The 20961-nt window shown below is 37.1% G+C and overlaps 2 protein-coding genes across 3 annotated transcripts in view; one reads left to right on the forward strand and one right to left on the reverse strand.

Moving 5' to 3' along the window:
* Positions 1–10640, forward strand: part of LOC139966137 (uncharacterized) — a 36192-nt gene extending 25552 nt beyond the window's left edge. For both annotated transcript variants that reach the window (XM_071968860.1, XM_071968861.1), the window contains 3 exons: positions 1956–2984; positions 5819–6053; positions 6526–10640. In XM_071968860.1, the coding sequence (XP_071824961.1) occupies positions 1956–2984; positions 5819–6053; positions 6526–6851 (1590 nt within the window). In that variant the 3' untranslated portion in view covers positions 6852–10640. The remainder of the gene's footprint in view (positions 1–1955; positions 2985–5818; positions 6054–6525) is intronic.
* LOC139966138 (COMM domain-containing protein 4-like) lies at positions 10503–19823 on the reverse strand. Its single transcript, XM_071968862.1, has 7 exons — positions 19670–19823; positions 18480–18551; positions 17933–17998; positions 17377–17536; positions 15608–15688; positions 14347–14523; positions 10503–12777 (listed from the first exon to the last, which is right to left on the reverse strand). Exons 1-7 carry the CDS (start codon positions 19670–19672, stop codon positions 12731–12733), a joined length of 606 nt encoding a protein of 201 aa, XP_071824963.1. The 5' UTR covers positions 19673–19823; the 3' UTR covers positions 10503–12730.
* Between the last annotated feature and the right edge of the window lie 1138 nt (positions 19824–20961).

The following is a 20961-nucleotide window of genomic DNA, read 5'->3' on the forward strand; positions in this document are numbered from 1 at the left end:
TGCCAAGAGTATCTATTGGAATTTCAAATTTGGACTTTTGCCTCTGATTATTGTCCTAAAAAGATGTCAGTTGTTTGCAATTGGAAATTTGTCATGCAATGTCTCTAGCCATCCAAGTTTTAAGCCTAGTGTACTTCATGTTAATTAGCAAGGCATCTTTGCGATTGCAATGAAGGCAAACCTACGTGACCATGTTCAGTTCCATTGTGATAGATGTATGATGAACACCTGTGTTGACCTTAACTTAGCATGACTTTGAAGTTACAGTTGTGGACTCTCTAGTGTACAGCTTGTGGGTGGGGTGCATTATCATGACAAGTGGGGGGAGGGGGTGCATTATTCAAGAAAAGTTTCTCTTTTATGGATACTCATGACCAGGCATTTTTTTTTTGTATTGAGCAAAATCCTGTCAAATTTAAAAAAAACTGTTGCAATTTCTGGAGATGCCAGGTTAATTTTTTATTTCAGGAACACACGGTAGTTTTTCTATAACAAAGGTTAGAACCTTCAAGACGGCTCACAATATTTACTAATTTAATTCCTGTTGGAACCTAGCTTACCGCTTCTCACTCTACTGTACGCATGCTAGAGTGCAAACATTATGAGGAGACATGTAAGCCCCTCACTCATTATAATATCCAAACCCAATATTAGTTTTAGAATACAACAATTTAATATGCTGGACGAGGAGCATTTCATATTTTTTACTTTAAGGTCCATTTTCGGTGTAATTTTGTTTTAATGTTTTAGAGGTTCAGTTTTGGGGCATGTTCATGTGTAATTAGACATTTACACAGTGTAAATGTCTAAGCTTACAAATCTGCTTGACTTAAGAGTAAGTCTCGTGGCGCTGAAATCTTTAATGATACTCTCTGTCTGGGGTTCTTTCAACATGTTTTTGTTGGGTTTTCATAGATGTAGTGGATGTTGAGAGAATCCACCATACTGTAGTAATATAGTAGGTAAATGCAATGGGGGATTTTTTGACATTGATTTGATCTCTGAATTTGACACACATTACGCTTTCAAAATTGGTTTTGTTTATCTTCAACGATTTAATTAAACACATCACCTGAGCATCTAAGTCTTATATATACTGTATATTCAAAGTGATATCCCTTATTAGTACATGGACTCCAGAGCTGTGTAAATACAGTGTAGCTGCAGTAATGTACGATGCTTTGTGTGTACAATTTTGAAATCTTTGATAAAAGTGTAGTTTAGCTGGTATTTTCCACCTCATTTGACATGTAACCTGATCTTGTGGGAGGGTCCCATTTATATGTATCACTGTCTCTATTCAAGGCAACTGTTTAAAAATCAATGGAAAACTTCTACCACAATCAGGTTACCATAGTCCCAAATGAAAAAACTATTGGCATTGAATTTTTTTTTTAAATTTTATTATTATTATTATTTTTTTTCTCCTTCAGCATAGTGGCATAAGCTGTAAGGTGAACTATTGCAAACAAGCTCGACAATTGTTCCCTCTGCTTAGCTTCTAATGCCCCTACCGACCTATTTATGAATTAGGTCATGTTTGCACTGCGCAAAGCCCCCCATTGGAACCACAAATCCGCTATAGTGCAGAACCTTAAACTCAGATAGCAGCTTGTCACGGTGGGCTTGAGGATGTTTTTCAGAGTAATTGGCAGGAGAGCAGGTCTGACTGGGTAAATTGCTAAATATAGAGGATTTCCTGTGGAGTAGTAGCAAAAGACAAGCAGCCATCAGCTTGTTATACAGTTGTAGGGTCTGCCAGAGAAATGTAATTACGAATCTTCAAACCGATTGGAAACACATGTGTTATTGTCAGTTTAAAAAAGAAAAAGGGATCGATTCGGCGAAAACTGCCTAGATGTATTTTTTGTCGATGGAGAGTTGACATGCTACCGTAAGAAAGGCAGATCCATGACTTTTTCCTCTTTGTTTTCTTCATTTTGTTTCATTTATAGGCCAGCTGGACAAAAGGCAAACTCCTTTGTCTCAAATGTGGAGGCAGCCTAGGTTCATTTGACTTCACTGTGCAAGCGACCCGTGGGCTTGGACTCCACCCTGCTGTACCCTGTGTCCATCTGGTGAGGAGTCGAACGGACCGTTGTTTCATGGCCTCTCCCCCAGTTGCACGGGTGAAACCCTTTCAGGTGGAGGAGAAGCCAGCTGGGGACATGCCATTGGAGAATCATAAGGTTTCAGTGTCCCTTTGTTCGAAACATGGAGTAACAGGAAAATCAGAGTTACATAACATGGATCTCTGTTGGCATTCAAGCTTGACCAAGGAAAGCAGCAGCCTCGCACAGAGTAGTGCTCTAATGACAAACTGTGGTTGTGAACAACACGGGAGAGCCGCTTTGAACGATAGTTCTCTCGCTAAAACAAATACCGAAAAATGGAACGACACATCTTCAGAAAACGATCCGTTTCTTCTACAGATGTTCAACGAAGATACGGAAACTGTGACCACTTATATAGCAAATAGACTCAGAGATGACAAGAAGGAGAGGAAAGTGCAATACTGCAGTCATTCTTGCCAGATATACCACCCACAAGTGCATTCCAACTGCTCCGACAACAAAATGAGAGACAAGCCTCCTCTGGCCCCAGAAGACACCTCCACCGAACCACCGGTAAACGGTATCGAAACTTCGGACATAGAGGGAGCCCAGTTGCTGTTGGCAGAGAGGAACCCACTACCCAACGCCAGGGATGATCTTTCGTTAGGCGATGCTTCGAGTCACGAGGCCACCATAGAGGAGGAACTGGAGGTATCGTCGTCTTCACCCCCGCCACACCTGCAAGAGAGTCCGGAAGATTTCCTACATGGCTGGGATATGTTGGAGGATTTGGAGGAACTCAATTCCTCGACGTATCCCAGTCAAACCAGGGCCGAGCTGAAACGGGAGAAAAACCGCCGCAAGAGAGAGAAGAGGAAACTGAAAAAGAGAAGCAATATGTATTTCCAAGTCCTGGACCAGGATATCAAGGTAAAGTAAAAACAACAGAAATGATGCATTCTGGGTAATATGTATTTCCAAGTCCTGGACCAGGATATCAAGGTACAGTAAAAAACAATAGAAATGATGCATTCTGGGTAATATGTATTTCCAAGTCCTGGACCAGGATATCAAGGTACAGTAAAAAACAATAGAAATGATGCATCCTGGGTAATATGTATTTCCAAGTCCTGGACCAGGATATCAAGGTACAGTAAAAAAAAAACAGAAATGATGCATTCTGGGCAATGTGGTTTAAGGATGTCTTTTGAATTTTAGTCTTCAGACTATGTTAAGTAGCAAAGGGTGTCGAATCTGAAGATTGGTTTAACTATGCAATACAGTACATCTGCACTAAATTGCTTGTTAGATCACTGTTCAACAAGTAACCAATGGATTTGTAGTTGATGTAATGAAAACTTGTTAAATCAAAATAACTGGGCATGAAACTATGTGCGAATCAAATGGAATTCTTAGTTACTAACTGATTAACAGTAGGAGGGTGGGGGTGGGGGGAGGGGCTTCCTCAAGTTCAGGCACCCACTTGTGGTTTACTGTAAATTGTTATTTTCTCAGAGTAACATGTGCATACTTGAAACTTAACAGGACTATAAAGTGAAGCATAAAAAGAAAGCATCCCTCCATGGAACAGTTGCATGAGAAATTAAGACGTGACTGCAATATCTTTCATAGCTTGTCACAATGAAAACTTGGGAAGAACAAAGAAAAATTGTCATAAAGTTATAAACAGAACTCAAATTGATCCGTCTAGAACTGCTTAATAAAGTATAATTTAGTATTTGAAACTTTGTGATAGTTTTGGCACATGTGCAGTAGTACGTACAGTAGCTACATACTCTTGTGTCGCTTACACTGTGGACGGTAACTCTACTAATGGTACTCTCATTGCAGTTCCTTTAAAAATTGATCAAGTTATTGTTTAACAAGCCGTATACAGTAGTAGTTCAGAGTTTACACATGTTTTTCCAAAGCCCTGGAATTACGCAGTTTGCACAACTACTGCGAATACCTTCTTTCAAAATGAAAACATCACCTGCTGTGAGAAATATCAAACTCTTCTAGTGTGGGGGCGTACAGACAGTGGAGGTATAGATTATGTCGACCATTGTAATCAAATGTTTAATACCACGCGTTACATGTCTATCTGAAATAGTACACAGAGTAAAAAGCTATTGAAACTTTGCCTCTTTCGTAGTCCAAAGGTATATTCAGACCTTGCGAATTGCCACCCGAAATGTATTTTAGAGTCGGAATTTAAATCAGAATACAGCTAAGAGGATGTTATCAGCGCTGAACTGTCAATAGGGTGGCCACCTTCATGTACTTTACTGTATGTAGTACTACTAATTAGAAATGAGCATGCATACATTCAGTAGTATGGTAACTGGAATACCGTAGTACATGGATGATTCACAATACGGTACGGTAACTTCACAGATCTATGGCTGTATTGAAAGTCTCCATTCTTATTGGCTTAGGATGTGTCACAAGATCATGTGATATTTAGCATGAAGCCACCCTTGGTAGTTAAAAAGGCTTCATACTGTTTGTTGCTGTTGCTAGGCAACCGTATCAATACTATAGTTGTAAACATTTGCTGCTGAGATCAAATCACACAAAGCTGATTGTTCTGTGAAACCGACAGCCTTTCTATGTTTTACTTCTTTAGATGTCTGGAATCAAATGACAAAACAACCAAAAAATTGTGAATTGGAGAATTTTATTTAATTAACTGAATTAATGATGTCTGTTTACAGAGTTGAGTGAGACCTAAAGTTTAGGATAACTGTCTTTGTATTAATTTCTAGAATTTCTAGGTCTGCTGTGTACACTTTAGTCTTGTAGGAAAATTGTTGGGGAAAGAGGGGGGTGGAGGAGGGGTGGGGGACTTTGAAAAGTTATTAGAGCATTGCAATTTGAAATGGTCTCTGTACTCAAACTGGATTCATCTCAAGTGCTGCTGTAAGTCACAAGAAGTGAAAGTTAAAAGTAGCACCAACCCTAAAATTACAGTAACCTATTGGTTCTGTATATATTTACTGAAAAAGAGCTTTGGTATGCTAAAAAGGAAAAAAAAAGGCAAGCTTTGCAGGAGAGGAATGCTAATACATTTTTCACAATTCTGTAAACAGTACCCTGAAATATTGACTTTTTTTCTTTTCTGCATAAATGTTCACATAGTGACATGATTGGTGCCTTACTTTTGTTTATTGTAGATGATGACATTGCTTTAACTCAGGTTGTTCTGCTCAAGACGTAATAAGTTACACAACATCAACACTAGTCTTACAAAATGGTTTTATGTCTTCATAGGGTAGGACAGGACATGTACACATTAGCAACTTTTTCGCTGGTTTGAAATGTCAACGTTTTTATGTGGTGACTGAGCCTATTCATCATGGACAAGCATTGTTTATTTCAAAAATAGTCAATGTACAATAATCAAGAGAAAGTAGACAGATTTGATTCAGCGTTTCCTGAATGGAATATGTATACTTGATTCATCATCCTTATTAAAACAAACTGTCTGTATACAGGAGGGAAAACTAAGTACACCACTACAGCAAAATATGAAACCAGGACTACTCTTAATGTGACCTGATTTGACTTGATGTGACTTGATATGACGTAATGTGACTTGATGTGACGTGAGACCTACATTGCATCATGTACGTACAGTTAAGTATGATGCAATGCTGTTCTATATGTACTTGTAGTCACCATCTAAGTATAGGTGTTCATAAAATGCAAGTCAAACCGTTATGTCACTTTGCTCTCTCTGTCTTTCTGTGTTGATGATACAGGGCATTCCACCTTCCAAATTTGAAGAGGTGACTGGACTCTCACTCGGAGAAAAGACTGTGCAAGAGTATACCGTCTGTGCTGTGTGTCTGGATCTGTTCTTCAACCCGAGGGCTTGTTCCCCTTGTGGACATCTTTTCTGCGAGCAGTGCCTGCGACAGCTGAAGAGGTTTCACCCGACGTCTACACCATGTCCACTTTGTAGGACTGTCATCCAAGTTACCATTCCACACGAGAGTAAGTCAGGAGAGGTTAAGGAACCTGGGAGGGAAGAGTTAAGTCGGGAGAGTTCATGAACCAGGGAGGGAAAGAGTAAGTCGGGACATGAACCAAAGAGGGGAGAGTAAGTGGGGAAAGTTCATGAACCAGAGAAGAAAGAGTAAGTCAGGAGAGGTAAAGGAACCAGGGAGGGAAGAGTAAGTCTGGAGAGGTAAAGGAACCAGGGAGGGAAGAGTAAGTGGGGAGAGTTCATAAACCGGGGAGGGAAGAGTACAATATTACTGAAGAACAATTCCTAATTAACACAGTACTTCATATTTCTTCCTGTTTGAAAATAAGATGTGATTACAAAACAAGTAAAATTAAATTTTGCTCCCTTAGTTTACCTACCCCTCCCCCCTCCCCACATCACCTTTTAGAAATGGTTGCAGATATTTTGAAGCCAAGTCATGACCAAATCTCTCTTTTTCTTGGCACCTCTTTTTGGCAGGTCTAAACAATGCCCTCCGAAAACTCTTCCCCGCCCAGATGAAGCAAAGACGAGAAGCGCATGGAGGAGTCAAGCAAATTCATCCTCTCCCGAGGACACAAACCATCCCCTCCGTCTGGCTCCCTCTCTTCAGCCAACAGATGACGAGGACCAGAAACCGGCGTAGGATGTTTTGGTCGCTTCAGCCAAACAGTACGCTAGACTACCACGACTTTGGACGGCTCTGGGTGCAAACGTTACGATGGAGATTCACTGTTGCAGGGTATGGCCTATTGGCTCTTCTCTTTGTGTGTGCATGCTCAGTACTGGTCATAAACTTTGTGTGATTTGTAAAAAAACAAATTATTTACTTTTATAAAACTCTGTGAGATAATTAAAATACAATTTTATTGACTAAATAGTCTAACTGCTAGTTTTTACAAACTGTGGTTAACAGACCTGTGTGAACTGCTGTTTGGCTTCAAAATGTGAACTGATGCATTTAATAGGTTTCCAAAGGCGAACTGCTGCTCGGTTTTTAATTAGTTTCGAATAATGTGAAGCAGATATATTCACTTGGTTTTCAAATTTGCCCTGCTTGGATTCCTTTGGTTCTAAATATGAACTGATTATTGGTTTGAAACAGCAAGGGGGAAAAAAATGATCATGAATTTAGGGAAATGCACACCTAACAATAAGCACTGTCCTATTTTACAGTGTTGCTGAGAGGAAAAATAATTCTACAGAATGAGAAGGGGTTTTTCCCCCCACTCTTTAGGATCTTGTTCCTTCATAAAGACAAAATACTTGATCAAGTGGTAGGGTGATGGTTTGATCAGCTTTACTGTCTGTAAAATGTTCCAATATTTTGTAGATAACTGTTCAAAATTCTTGAAGTCTACCATGCATGGATGTTTGGCTTCATTTCCATTTACTACACTGTTCAGAATGTGAGAGATTTATGGTTGGATATATAAACCTCTGAAATGTTCATTTATTGATGACTAAAATGTTGTTAGCATTATATTATGTGCACACACAGCCAGTGTGGCATGTTTTGTATTTTCCATGGCTACTTTGTGTAGCATGGAAAGCAAGGAGGGTGCTATCTTTGTTGTTTTATCGTAATTTTATATAAACTGTTTTAAGTTTAACGTTATATTTGATCTGCAAAAAGCACATGCTTGAAATGGCTGTGTGGTTACAAACTAGAAGTTTGCATTGTCTTCACCACAATCTGCTGGTACTGTGTAGGGTGGCTTTAAGCAACTTTTAATTTTAGTCTGTCACACCAGCAAGGGTATACAACCCCCTCCCCCTCCCTTCCTTTCAAGCCCACACAAAACACTTGGATACACAAACACTTGGACACACAAACAAGTGGATAATAGCACAACCTTGCATGTAGACCTAATTAAAGACATACTTTACAGGATAAATATGGCTCAGAATGTACCATTTCACAACCAACAATTTTTTCTGAGGGATTGGGATCTTGGAGGATAGAGAGGACCCCACCCTCCCCACCCCCTACATTAGGGTCAGTTACAACAACCTCAGGGCCACTCCTCCTCATTTTTAGAAATCATGGATCCACCTCTGATCAGGAATGATGACAATAGGCAGACTTCAAAGGTTTTTCAATGAAAAATAATTCAAATCTGAATTTTGTGGGACACAGAATTTCTCCATAAATTTGATTGTAAACCTTTATCAACATGGTTTGGTCAGATTGACATGAAGTTACCACCCAGTGCTACTTTTATTGTGACTATAATATTTGTTTTTCTTTACCAAAAAAGTAGAAAATAAGGGTACAGTATATCTCTTACACTTGTATGTATTCTCCATATATTAATCAAACTTTGGAATTTAAACTACATTTTATCTCTCGTCTGCAATCTTTGTTGTTGTTGTTGTTTCTTGGTCATAGGGAGCCCTGTTTCCTTGATAAACTATGTGAAGGTATTTGTAACAAAACAGGGTAATAAATGTTTTCCTGGAAGGAAGATAATAAATTATATTGTTTTTACATCAAAAATTACATCAAAGAGGGTGAAAACCAAATATTCATAAACAGCTAATCAAACCGAAGAATGCAAAATGTAGGAAATTCGAAAAAATAAGTAGAAAGGAAACATTGAACAGTATCATGGTGCTTTTATAGAGACCCACTCCAAAAATCAGGGTAACCCAATATATGTCCTCATATCAAAGAATAAAGCACTTATAGCTATGGTAACATAGAAAGGGGATACATAGTCTCTAGTGTCTGATTTAACCAATGTTTATAATTTTGTGTATTAATTTATTTTCTGTGATAGGATTTTAAGTAATTTCCAATTTTAGCATTAGCTGATATTCTTCAGTAGCTACTGTCAACATTGAGCATAAGGGAATAAAACAGAAAGCTAAAGTAGCAACTAACAATTTTATCCCCCTAATATAAACATCCTACACTTTTGAATTTGAGGGGGGGGGGCATTTCTATGACATTAAGTAAAGATTTCTAATCAGCTCATTTCCTTTGACCATTTTTGGGGTAACCGTTTGTCATGAGTTTTTGCAGTTTCTATTAGTGTTGTGTGATGTAGTTGAAGTCTACACTGGGTTTACGAGAAGGGAAAATGTCCAACAACAATAAAGCAACAACCTTTTCGGTGGACATTCTGAATAAGTTTGTTACTCAAACAATCAAATATTATAAGTCACTGCTTTACTGCAGCATTATGTGCTGTACTAAATAGAATTGAAAACAGGGAATATGTTAATATACTATGTTTTGTCTCTTATCTGTCTCCGCACAACCCCAGTTATGACTTCCGGTAGCCATGTTGAAATATTTAATTTTCATTCATATATATATATATATATATACATAAATAACTTTGATGGTTGCTACATCCATGAAATTAATTTTGAAAACTTTCAGCACTTATTACCACAGTATGATGTGGGAAAATACCGATCCAATGAAACAGCTGCTCGTAAAAATGCACGCCTTCCCTGGTGGACGTCAGTTTGGACACACTTGCTGGGTTGGTCACTTTTTTTCTGCGCGCTCCTCAAAGCCTAAGTGCCATCTGAAAAATATTTCCAGCCCTGGATGCTAGCCTATGGAGGCAGCATCATACCTCCCAACAGAATCCTCCTCCTACTCCTCCTCCTCCTCCTCCTCCTCCTCCTCAGCATTCAGGTCATATGCTTTTCTCTATCCCACCTTCCATCTATTCCCCATACCAACTGGGACTGGCTCTTTGTTATTGTTCTGTGTTCCTGAGTTTTCTCAGAGTCCCTGTGGATGCTGTCTCTATCTGTGACCTGGTTGAGACTATTTATTTTCTCTCTGTACTAGCCACACAGGACTCTTTCATTGGCACCCAAGGTCTCCAGACCAGAGCCTTGCCAGGACTTTGCTCTTCACTTTGGCTGTTTCTACGCCGCACCTAGCGAGGATGACAGGAGACATTATCTCTTTCTTTCTCTTATCTCTCTCTCCTCCTTCATTACTCTCCTCTCTCTCTTCATCTCCACCCATGATCTCGTTCCTGTCCACCCCCCCCCCCCCCCGTTTCCCCTTGGAGATGCATTTGGGCAAGGTAAGTAGTCCGGTCGGCCTTGTCAATTATTCCTTTCTCATGTTACCAGTCTTCTGCCATTGAGTAGGGGGATGACTGAATGCACACAAAGCAAACATGGGTCTTTTGGAGTGCAGATCTGATAACTGGGCACAATTAGAAGGCATGCCATAAACTCCTGGGACGGGGGCAGAATAACAAACAGTTGGTACATTTTAAAGTGTCTACGTGGAGTCATAACTGGGATTGAGGAGACAGGTATGCTTGTCACTAACAAATATCAAGAACTGGTTGAATCTGGGGTTTCTTAATCCCATGTTTCCCTGGACATTCTACTTGATTCCTGGCAGCAGGTCGAAGGAATGGAAAAATTCATGTTGTTTTTTACTTTCTATTATAAATGGAGACGATATTGATAAGTCGATTAATATGTTCTTTTTATTTTATTAAAAACTGAAAATTTTATAACATGATGTAAATTTTAATAATATAAATTCTTTTATTACCAATTGTTCCTTAAAGGTAACAAGTTTTCAGGAAATAAAAGTACAAAAATGATATTGAGTAGTTTCTTCCAGCTTTTCTTTGTTGCGTTCTTCCAACTACATCAGTGAATCCAAACTTGGGGATAAATTACCTCTGGGGAGGTAATGAACTATTGGGGGGGGGGGAAGGAGTAGGGGGAAATATTGGCACTGCTCCAGACTGAAAGAAATTATTGCTGATACATGGTAGTGCTTGGCTTTTCCAAAAAAACCAAAACAGAGGAAACAGAATCAGTTTGGAGGCATGAAGTGATTTGACTTGTTGATCCTAAAGCATTATGTAACATGCTGTGATGAACTGTAGTGTACAACAACCTAACTAACAGTTAATACACCACCACACAAGGTAATAATGTGAACCATTTTCTTTTGGTGCTTAAGGTACATAGGAGTTAATGGGCTAGGGAGGAGAGGGTGGTTTGGGTTATAGGGGTCCCAAAAGTTTGGGAACCACTGGTCTGCATGGATGGTTTGGACACTGATGAGGTCCACTTCATTTAATGATCGACTAGGAGTTACATTGAAACTACTGGCCCTTTTGAAAACAGCTAGCAAATGTGTTTTTGATAAAGTGATAATCTTGCCTATTAGATTGTCACCCAACAAGGGCTGTACGTAAGCTGCTAAATATGTAACTTCTTGTTACAATCTTTACATCATTGATGCTATTGAAACAACAACATTCCTTTAATATCTTTCCTATCATTTTTGAATGAGGAAGTTTGGAACCAGCAGGGAATAAATTGGATAAAAAGTTGCCATAATCCACTTATTTCATATATTCTAGTTTATCCTGCACAAAGAATTGACTACAGCTTTCGGCCTGAAATGATGCTTGTAATAAATTCATTTCTTCATTTTTCTATCTCACTGATTAGTTCATTTCAAGTTTGAACAAAACTCATGATGTAATGGTAAACATAGTATGGCTCGGCTGAATTTAAATCTTCTACCTTCACAGTAAATGTAACCAATGTTGTTGTTTTTGAGTGGAACTGAAGCAGTAGACTCTTCCAATAATAACAATAACATATAAACACAAACCTTTCATTAAAACAGTATAGGATGACTTAAAGCACATAACTGAAGTGTGATGTTTTCTAGACCCTTAAAAACCAGAGATTTCATAGTTAGTTTTTGGGAAATGAAATCCTTTCAAATATCTCAGGCTCATCAATTCAAGTGGCTGGAATTCCTAGTCTAACACACAGACCATGAGGTCAAAACTTGATTGGAAAGGATAACACTTTTATGGCTTCATAATAATATTAACATTTACAAGTCAAGGCCAAGTGGTGTTGAATGTCAGCCAAGGGGACTCTGTCATTCATATGAAGTAAAAGACCCTACTCATATAGACGTTGAGGTATTAGAAGTTATTAAAACCAATGCATTAACATTAAAAGTGAGGCTTAAACTGTGGAGCCTACATCATCAATTTACGACAGGTGTATCCACACATATTTCAAAGTGAAATAGTACCAATAGATACATTACTAGCTATCAAAATTCTCATTCTTGGAATAAAACATCTCAAGGCTTAATCCCTGCTTCAAGTCATCCTTTAACTAAACAAATCTGTTTCTAGTAGCTGAAAAGAGGATGCAAATAAAAATAAAATGTACCACTTCCTTTCAAGTGCATTAATTCCACCCTCCCTGCTTGCTCTGTATGCTGTAAGGGTCTGTGAGAAAAACCCACCTCGTGTGACAAATATAGACTACAATACCTCTCTATATACAATCTAAAAGTTAAACAAATATCTTCTCTGGTGTACCGTGAAATAGCACTTAAATCTTTTTGTGCGCATCTTACTTGTTAACAGCACAGGTACTGTATCATCAATAATGTTGCTTACGAATTTAGTACAGTAATACATGTTAACAACACAATGTGTACGCATTCACTCTTTGAAATATGAGACTCCTTCCTATTTGTAGACTTTCTCAATTCTGTCAGACTCTATAAATCTTGCAGATATGGGAAAATCCCCAGGTCTCTTTTATTGTTTTTATTGTTGCTGGTATTGTCTACAGTGGGATGAAATCCAATAAAAACTCCAAGATCAACGTTCATTTCCTACTTTGCAATACACGTGTAAGCTCATTCTGTACTAAGACTCTCCATCTGTTTCTGGATTTCCTTTAAATCTGAAAAATAAGCAAAAAGTAGTAAAAACTCTATTTAAATATCTCTCCATATATACCAGGATTGAATCCCTTAACATCCACATCAAGTATGTGCAAATGACAAAATGTTTACTGAAACCAAACGTTATTGAAAAGAGAGAACAAAAGTAAAAATTATTTTTAAATAAAGAAAGACATAGTTGTGACTATAGTTGATTGTGATTCCTTCCCAAAGAGGGTAAATTAATTCTCATTTTTCGACTGGAAAAACCAAGTTTTTAACTGGCAGAAAGGTTGATATATGTTCTAGAGAACATGCTTAGATGGATCCCCAAAATATAGGACTTTGAAATTTTCGTGTCATGGCAACTTTAAAGTTACATCATTCCATGATTAAGTCAAAGGAGATGTTTGAAAACAACTTCATAAAGTCTGGTTATTTCAAAAAGACCATCGACACAACTTTTTATAGTTTCTCCTACATCACTTTCAGAAGAGAAGTAACTATACCTAGCCTACATGCTTTGAATATTAGAATCTGTGTAAAATTCGCTTTCGCCAGTAACTGGTACTCTAGTAAACTGTCAGCTGATCTATTGATAGATAATTCCTAGTACGTAATAGCATAAGTCTCTTAGTAGACTGACCTAGTTTTTAACTGGAAAGAATCCAGTCACCAATGAAAAATAGTTGGAAAAATCTATAAGTTATAAAAATAACCAGCACTAATTGTCCTCTAATAAAAGGGTTCCTTTTGACTCCTATCTTCGGTGATAATTTGCTTGTGTCTTTCATCCTTAAATCTAAAAAGTCTGTTCACTTTTGTAGTGATATTTTCCTCGCTTTTGTGTTTGCAGTATAATTTAATGTGTAAGCCAATCAGAAGCCAATCGCTAATAGAAAATAGACTGTTAAATTAAAACCAAACTTTGAGGAAATTAGTAATTTAGCAAAAGCAAAGAACTTCTTGACCCCTGAATTGGAACCTCAGAAATACATGGTCTAAGGCACTAAGCCTGATGGCTATTTTGTTTTAACCATTTCTCCATCCTGCAGGTGCCAGTTGAAAGACTGCATTAAACTTGCATACCAAGCCTGCATCACTACTTAGAACACAGAAAAGAAGAGACGTTTGGATGTCCTGACTGCAAACAACTGCCTGACAAGTCATTATTATCAAATTTTTGAAAGAGCAAATATATTACTTCATACGGTAGTTTTTTTGTTTTAACCAGTCAACTCAGAAATACAAAAATGTTACATAAAGCAAAATTTTATCAGGGAGATGTTCCATTAAAAAATATCATAAATTGTTTAACACATTATGGAATATGTAAAATAACAGGAAATATAATTTTCTAATGGTATATATGCTGAAATTGACATCTACAGAAAGAATACTTTACAATTTTTGGCATTTTTAACATTGCAAAAAAAAACCCAGCTGGATGCATTATGTAATGACATTATTTAATTTATTTATTTATTAAACAAAATAGCAGATACAATGTTCCCAAACTAGATTTATTAGTTTTACTTTCATTGACTAGATTTGCAAAACCCCATCAAAAAGATTAAATCTAATCATACCATTTAGAAAGACCCTGAATTTATTTGCTGACACTGTAAATGCTGATGTGTCTGTTGTTTCAGTGTCTGGGTTGGCAATTTGCAGTTGTAATTGGATGCTTGGTACATTGACTTCATGTAGGTTGCTGGAGCTCACCACATAATCTACTCTCCAGTCTACTCCATCCAGTCTGGAAACTGGAACAAAAGAAAAGACTAGACTAATAAATAAATTAGGCAAATATGTCGGTTATACACATAATCTTTACAACAATCTACTCCATCCAGTCTGGAAACTGGAACAAATGGAAAGACTAGACTGATAAATAAATTAGGCAAATATGTCAGTTATACACATAATCTACACTACAGCTGACTCCATCCGATTTGGAGACTGGAAAAGACAAAGATGAGGACAGAGCTTCAAATTTAAAATTGGACAAATATTGCTATTATACACAGAATATACTCTCTAGTCTTCTCCATCCGGTCTGGAGACTGGACAGAGATAAGGACAATGTAATTAATCAATCAAGTAGAAAAGCCAGTTTTAGACATAATCTACACCACAATCTACTTCATTCAGTCTGGAGACTGGAAAATAAAAAGACAAAGGTGAGGACAGAGCTACAAATTTAAAATTGGACAAATATTGCTATTATACACAGAATATACTCTCTAGTCTACTCCATTCTGTCTGGAGACTGGACAGAGATTAGGACAGTGTAATAAATAAACCAAGTAAAAAAGCCAGGTTTAGACATTTAGTCTGGAGACTGGAAAATACAAAGACAATGACAGAGTAACCAATTATAATAGATCAGACAAATATGCCAGTTAAGTAGTTATGTATAACTACATTATTGACTCCATGAAAGTTTCATAATCAATCGTCTAGTCTACTCTACTCCATCCAGACTGGATGAAATGAACAAACAACATAAAGAAAAGGGTAATACATAAATCTAAACATTACACCATTTATATTATTCAAGTTACAATTATGTGTCCAACTTTAGTCATGACTGGCCAGAACGGGAAAGTTGGTAGCAGATTTTGATCACAGGAAAACAAGTAACTGCTGGCACAGACTGGCAAGTGTTTCAACTGCCTTTCTGTTACTTCACTTAAACCAGAGGAACACTTTCTTCATACAACAAAAGAAGTCAACTTTTTGATCCCTCAACACCACTGAATACTGCACATGACAGGGGACTTTTTGTTAAAACTGTAACTTATACAGGTTTCATGACGAAAAAAGGAAAACAGTAGAATAAAGCACCTCTAAAGCTCTGATCTTTAAATTTCCTTCTCACATCATCTCGTTTGCCCTCATACGTCTTGCACAAGGCGGTGGAATGTTCTGCAGATGAATAAAAGAAACAGAGTTAGTTTTCAAAACAGACTAGATATAGACAACATCTGAACATTTTACAGCACATCTTAGACTTATTGCTGATGCTTATAAATAACCTTGTTTAGTTTAAAGTACATTGTAAACAAAATTAATATTTCATGATGGTGCAACCATCTGAGGTTGCCAGATACACAATGCCATCAAATGCACCAAATCTTAACAATCCATATTTTTCATTTCATTTGTTTCTTTTATTTGTCTCTTCACCTCGTGATACAATTAATAAGTCAAATAAATAAGAATAACAGATGTGAACGGAAGTAATCTTAAAGCCCTTGTGGGCATGGCGAGTAGAAAACTCCCTGAAAAAGAAGAAGAAAAAAGAAACCAAAAAATACGAAATCAATTCTTGGCGATAAACATGGTTTATTGTACTATGAAGCCTACACACTTATGATGACCTAATGTTAAGCTACTGTCAATTACCTACAGTATACAGTAGTAGGACTTTATAACACTTTTTCATAATGTGTGTTAATCTTTACCATTAATATGTGGTGAGGAGGACGTTCAAAGGTCATGAATCACAAACATGGCATGCCGTGGTCTTAACATTTGACCACAGTTTGATTTATACTTGAAATGTCATCTCACACACTAACATTAGTCTTAGCACTTGTAGGTCTGTATTATCCCCCGTATGGTCTATTTGTATGGCAAGACCTGATGTCTTTGCTAACTTGTATGAAGGCTTGCACAGAAATTACAAATCACATGAGAGTATACATTTAACTTTTTGTGAGTTATTCTAAAAATACAGCACCGATTGATTTAGTTTTTTTTTTCCTTGCATTTCCCAACTAAAGTTCAAAATTCAAGGACTTTCAAGATCCCTAAAAGAGGGTTCTCCTTTTTTCCATACGTTTTACAGTCTTCCAGACTGCCTAGGAACCACATGTGAATAAGGTGTGTGTTTGGAACCATTAAGTACTTATTACCTGTCCTGCCCTTTAAAAGCAGCATTCATGTTTCCAGGGAAGCCACAAAGACAACCATAAAATTGTTTTAACAGGTTAGTGTAAAAGGACTATATCTTGAGAATCTTGAAACTATATCTTGATAATGCCCAGGCTTGACTACTGTAACTCCCTTTTATTTGGCCTTCCTGACTCTACACTGAAAAATCTTCAAACTGTTCAGAATTCTGCTGCCCGGTTAATATAATGTTCATCGCGTCATGATCACATATCTCCAGTGCTTCAATCACTCCATTGGCTTCCAGTCAAACAACGGTCAATTTATAAGCTCCTCCTCTTAACGTACAAATCACAACACTCCCTTGCCCCTGGTTACATTACAAATTTAATTCCTCAGTATCATCCTCAACGCCAACTTCGCTCGTCTACAAAGTGTCTTTTTGCCACCAGCCATACCCCAAACCCAAAGTTTTACTGTATGGAGAAAGAGCCTTCATCTCTGCTGCACCTCATCTCTGGAACAATCTACCATCTTCAATTCGCAATGCACCATCGGTTGACTGTTTTAAGCGTCTCTTAAAAACTCATTTATTCCAAAAATTTACAGTGATTTGACTTGCATATTTGTGTACTTGTTTAAGCGCTTTGAGGCCTTTGCATAAAGCGCTCTATAAATATTTGCTTATTATTGCTTATTATTGAATTTGAAAATCTTACCTTTGGGCAAACCCAGTTGTTGGAGCTCATTTGATAATGACTCTCCATCAACGTTGTGTTTGACTGCACTTGATAGTATGAAAGTCAATGCGGCAATACTGGCTTTAACATCTCCAATCTCATATTTAGCATCTGAAGTTAGTTTATGAACTTTCTCGTACTAGGAAGGCAAACAAGACATGCTTTACAAGAGTAATTCAAGTTAATAAAAAATTAAGAAACATTAAAGATAAAATTCTGTTTTGCAGATGTCTACTGTAGGTACACACAACTAAATATAGTTTGAATAATTTAAAAAAAAAATTCATGAGATAGATAACAAGGTGCAAAATGCATAATTATGCATAAATGTTTTCCATCATTTTGAAATTTCGCTGTCATTGGAGTATGTACACTATGTTCGTCTTTGAGTAGCATCATTATAATCTGCATAAAATGATAATATTGGTTTTTCTAGACTTGGCCTTTCTAGAAACTGTGACAACAGCCCACTGTACAGTACCTTAGGTCCACACTTTAGCGCATTCATTTCTTTAAGTAAAGGAGAGAAACTTACATCAATGTTTTCTCCAAGCAGATTTTTGATGACTTGGGCACAAAGTAATTTCATCTTTACCGATGTCTGAAAGGAGAGAACAAAACCAGAACTATTTGATTACAAAGCACTTTAACATGTTTCTTTCATGTTTACACATAATCTCTGATTTATAAATGAAAGGTTCATAAAATTACACTCATATTTACTGTGCGTAATTCAAAATACAGTGTAGCAGTCTAAGTGTATTCAATGTCTAAAAACACACCTGTCCATTCAAAAGTAAAGTTATCTAATTTGCATATAAAAGATTCCAGATGAACATTATCTTCGTTGGCGTAAAGTAAATTGCACCTTTTTTGAATGCCTTTTTCAACACATACAATATACAAATTCCCTTTAAAAGCATAATTTAGAACTGGCGACTCTCACAGAAACCAAGTAGGTTATATAAAGACATTCAACAAATTACGTTCAATGTGTACCTATGATAATGTGACAAACAAAGCCACAGAGCTTAAAAATTATAACATGAAAAGCAAAATTAATTCCCCTAGAAGGAACTCACAATTTTTGATAGAATGCTCATTTCAGCCAACACCCAATCAGGGCAATCAAGATCTCCACAGAATCTGAATCTCTGCAAGAAATGAATATTTAGCATGTGAGTGCAAAATGCAATGTGAAAAGCACAAATAAGCTTTTCTGATCTCATTAACATGTTATACTGGAACTGCCTCATACTGAGAACACTACAGTACTTACTGTATACTGTAATTATCCTAAAGCGCTTCTTGAACACTAGCACCTCAAAATACTAAAGAGCAAAACACACATTTTTAACAGCAGAAAGACATTCTCAACACTAGCCTAGGTGCAGAGGGACATAAAGTTTTCTTATTGGCAAGATAAAAAGAAATCTCAAAGAATGGCAATGAATCAAGGTTAATTTTTGGTGAAATTTACTATTGATTCATGAACTTAGTACCATTACTCTAGGCTTCCATAAGTATTTGTCACACTAGTTTATTATGTAGTATAATTTAGTCTAAGATAACGTTAGGTAGACTAGTCTACAGTAGGTTTTTCATTCATATTTCCTTACCAGTTATGCCTAGATCTTTCATTACTACAGATACGGTGAAGGCCTACAGTAGGCCAATGGCATATATAGGCCTAGCAAGCATGGGGACACAAACCTGGTTTGGCAGGACACTGTGAAATTAAGTATGTTATCAACATGCCTCAACAATTAAGGATATACCTACACCCATCGTCAAATGGACATATACAGATCTACAGTATGAGAAAAAGATCAGGAAGCTCTACATGATATCCATTTGTTAAGTTGCAAAATACTTGGCCTAGTCTATCACAAGTTTGGTGGGGGAGGGGGTGTAGGCTATATATGTCATACTATGGCTCAAACATGTCTTACTTTGCTACAGCCTACAGGCTAAGTTTCCACTGACCGCACTAAATTATGGGTTTTGGAGCCTTCCAATGACCGTATAAAATTGCACGAAGGCCGCTCTTTGCCCACCTTCGGTAGAGTACATACTGTACATGTTCATGACAACTAAGTTACGTAGACCTATCTTACACTTTATCGTGTAACTGGTACCAGTGAATACGACCTACACACAAAAGGGCGTAATATGCCCTGACCGCTGGACGAGATATATTTCATTTCTTTTACAACAATTACGAGCACCTTTACAGAGAGAAGTCACACTACTAGATTATTAACTTCCTCACCATTTTTCTGAAGCTAATTTAAACCAATCTTGCGATAGTAAGTCAACCTCTTTGCATTTTTGTGATACGGAATTCGATGATTCTGTGGTGCACCTATTCCCAGTTTGAAGTTAGTTAGACATTCAATAAGCTGTTAACCAATGGATTCATTCAACTTTTCAGATGTCCTTACGCATACATGTACATGCTTGTTTATAGCCTACTTCCGTGAAATTCACATTTGCAGAAACAATTTCGAAATCAAAATTACCATAAAATGTTATCAAGGGCTGAGGGGCAATTCTTCTCCATTTGGCATGTGTTTCCCCACCACAGTGGAAAAATTGGACCCAAGTCTGGTCCCCTCAACGTAAATAGGCCTATATTTATTTTGCAAATATGAATAATTCTGATACATTAGCAAAACTAGGTCAAAAATTTCTTATTGTTTCACATTTTCACTATTTTTTTACCGTCTTTGAAGAAAATCTGGAATCTTGGACCTTGTACCTCATTTACACATCGTCATTTTGTTCCCAAATTCATTGATCCATTGACACCAGAATAGAGTCGCATATATAGGACTCACTGAAATAAACGGTAATTCGTCCTCTATAGAAGGTCTAACTCAACAAAATCTATAGGCTGCAAGTAGGCCCTACATGTAGTTGCGTCAATTCTGAGAATATTGCATGAATTTTTATATTTAATTAAGATGAACCTCATCATACATATGGAATGTGCGTTGGCGGGAAACTGTTTGAGTTTGGGGATATTCCCCCGGTAGGCTCAGTTTTGCAGGTGGTCCTAAATGGGACGTTGCCGGGAAATTTCAACTATTTATCTCCAAATTATCTCCGAATTGCTCATATTTCTTAAAAGATGGACGATTTTCTCGTGATTTCGCCTTCTGTTTCGGAAATTCGACTTTCATATTTAAATTTCAAATATTTATCTTAACTTTCTTCTCTATTTTTTTTTAGCCTTACGCCTATCGCAGTTTCGACTTCTTCCTCGAATTTTTTTCTTTATAATTGCGAATTTTATCTTCAGATTACTGCATTCAAACTGTGAAGGTTTTGTGTTGGATTGCGGTATTTGAAATATTTACACAAAAATCTATATTTTTCAGTGTTTTCTTGAATTTTTTCGATACCAAAATTTGAATTAGTAGGAACAAGTCAACATTTCATTTCAAACCTACGAGTGGTTTATCAGAAACTTTTGACTTCTTTAAAATTACGGTCTGTAACATTGGTCGATTCAAATTACGGGTTAGGGGATGGGGAGACTTTTCCATGTATATTTTTTAT

This window comes from Apostichopus japonicus, chromosome 4 (assembly GCF_037975245.1).
Source record: "Apostichopus japonicus isolate 1M-3 chromosome 4, ASM3797524v1, whole genome shotgun sequence".
NCBI lineage: Eukaryota > Metazoa > Echinodermata > Holothuroidea > Aspidochirotida > Stichopodidae > Apostichopus > Apostichopus japonicus.

Excerpts from the sequence above, each read along its gene's own strand:
- LOC139966138 (XM_071968862.1), bottom strand. Across the intron at positions 17,537-17,932 it reads TGCTTGGAGAAAACATTGAT|TACGAGAAAGTTCATAAACT; the intron begins GTAAGTTTCTCT and ends TTGCCTTCCTAG. Across the intron at positions 14,524-15,607 it reads TAAAGATCAGAGCTTTAGAG|TTTCCAGACTGGATGGAGTA; the intron begins GTGCTTTATTCT and ends CTTTTGTTCCAG.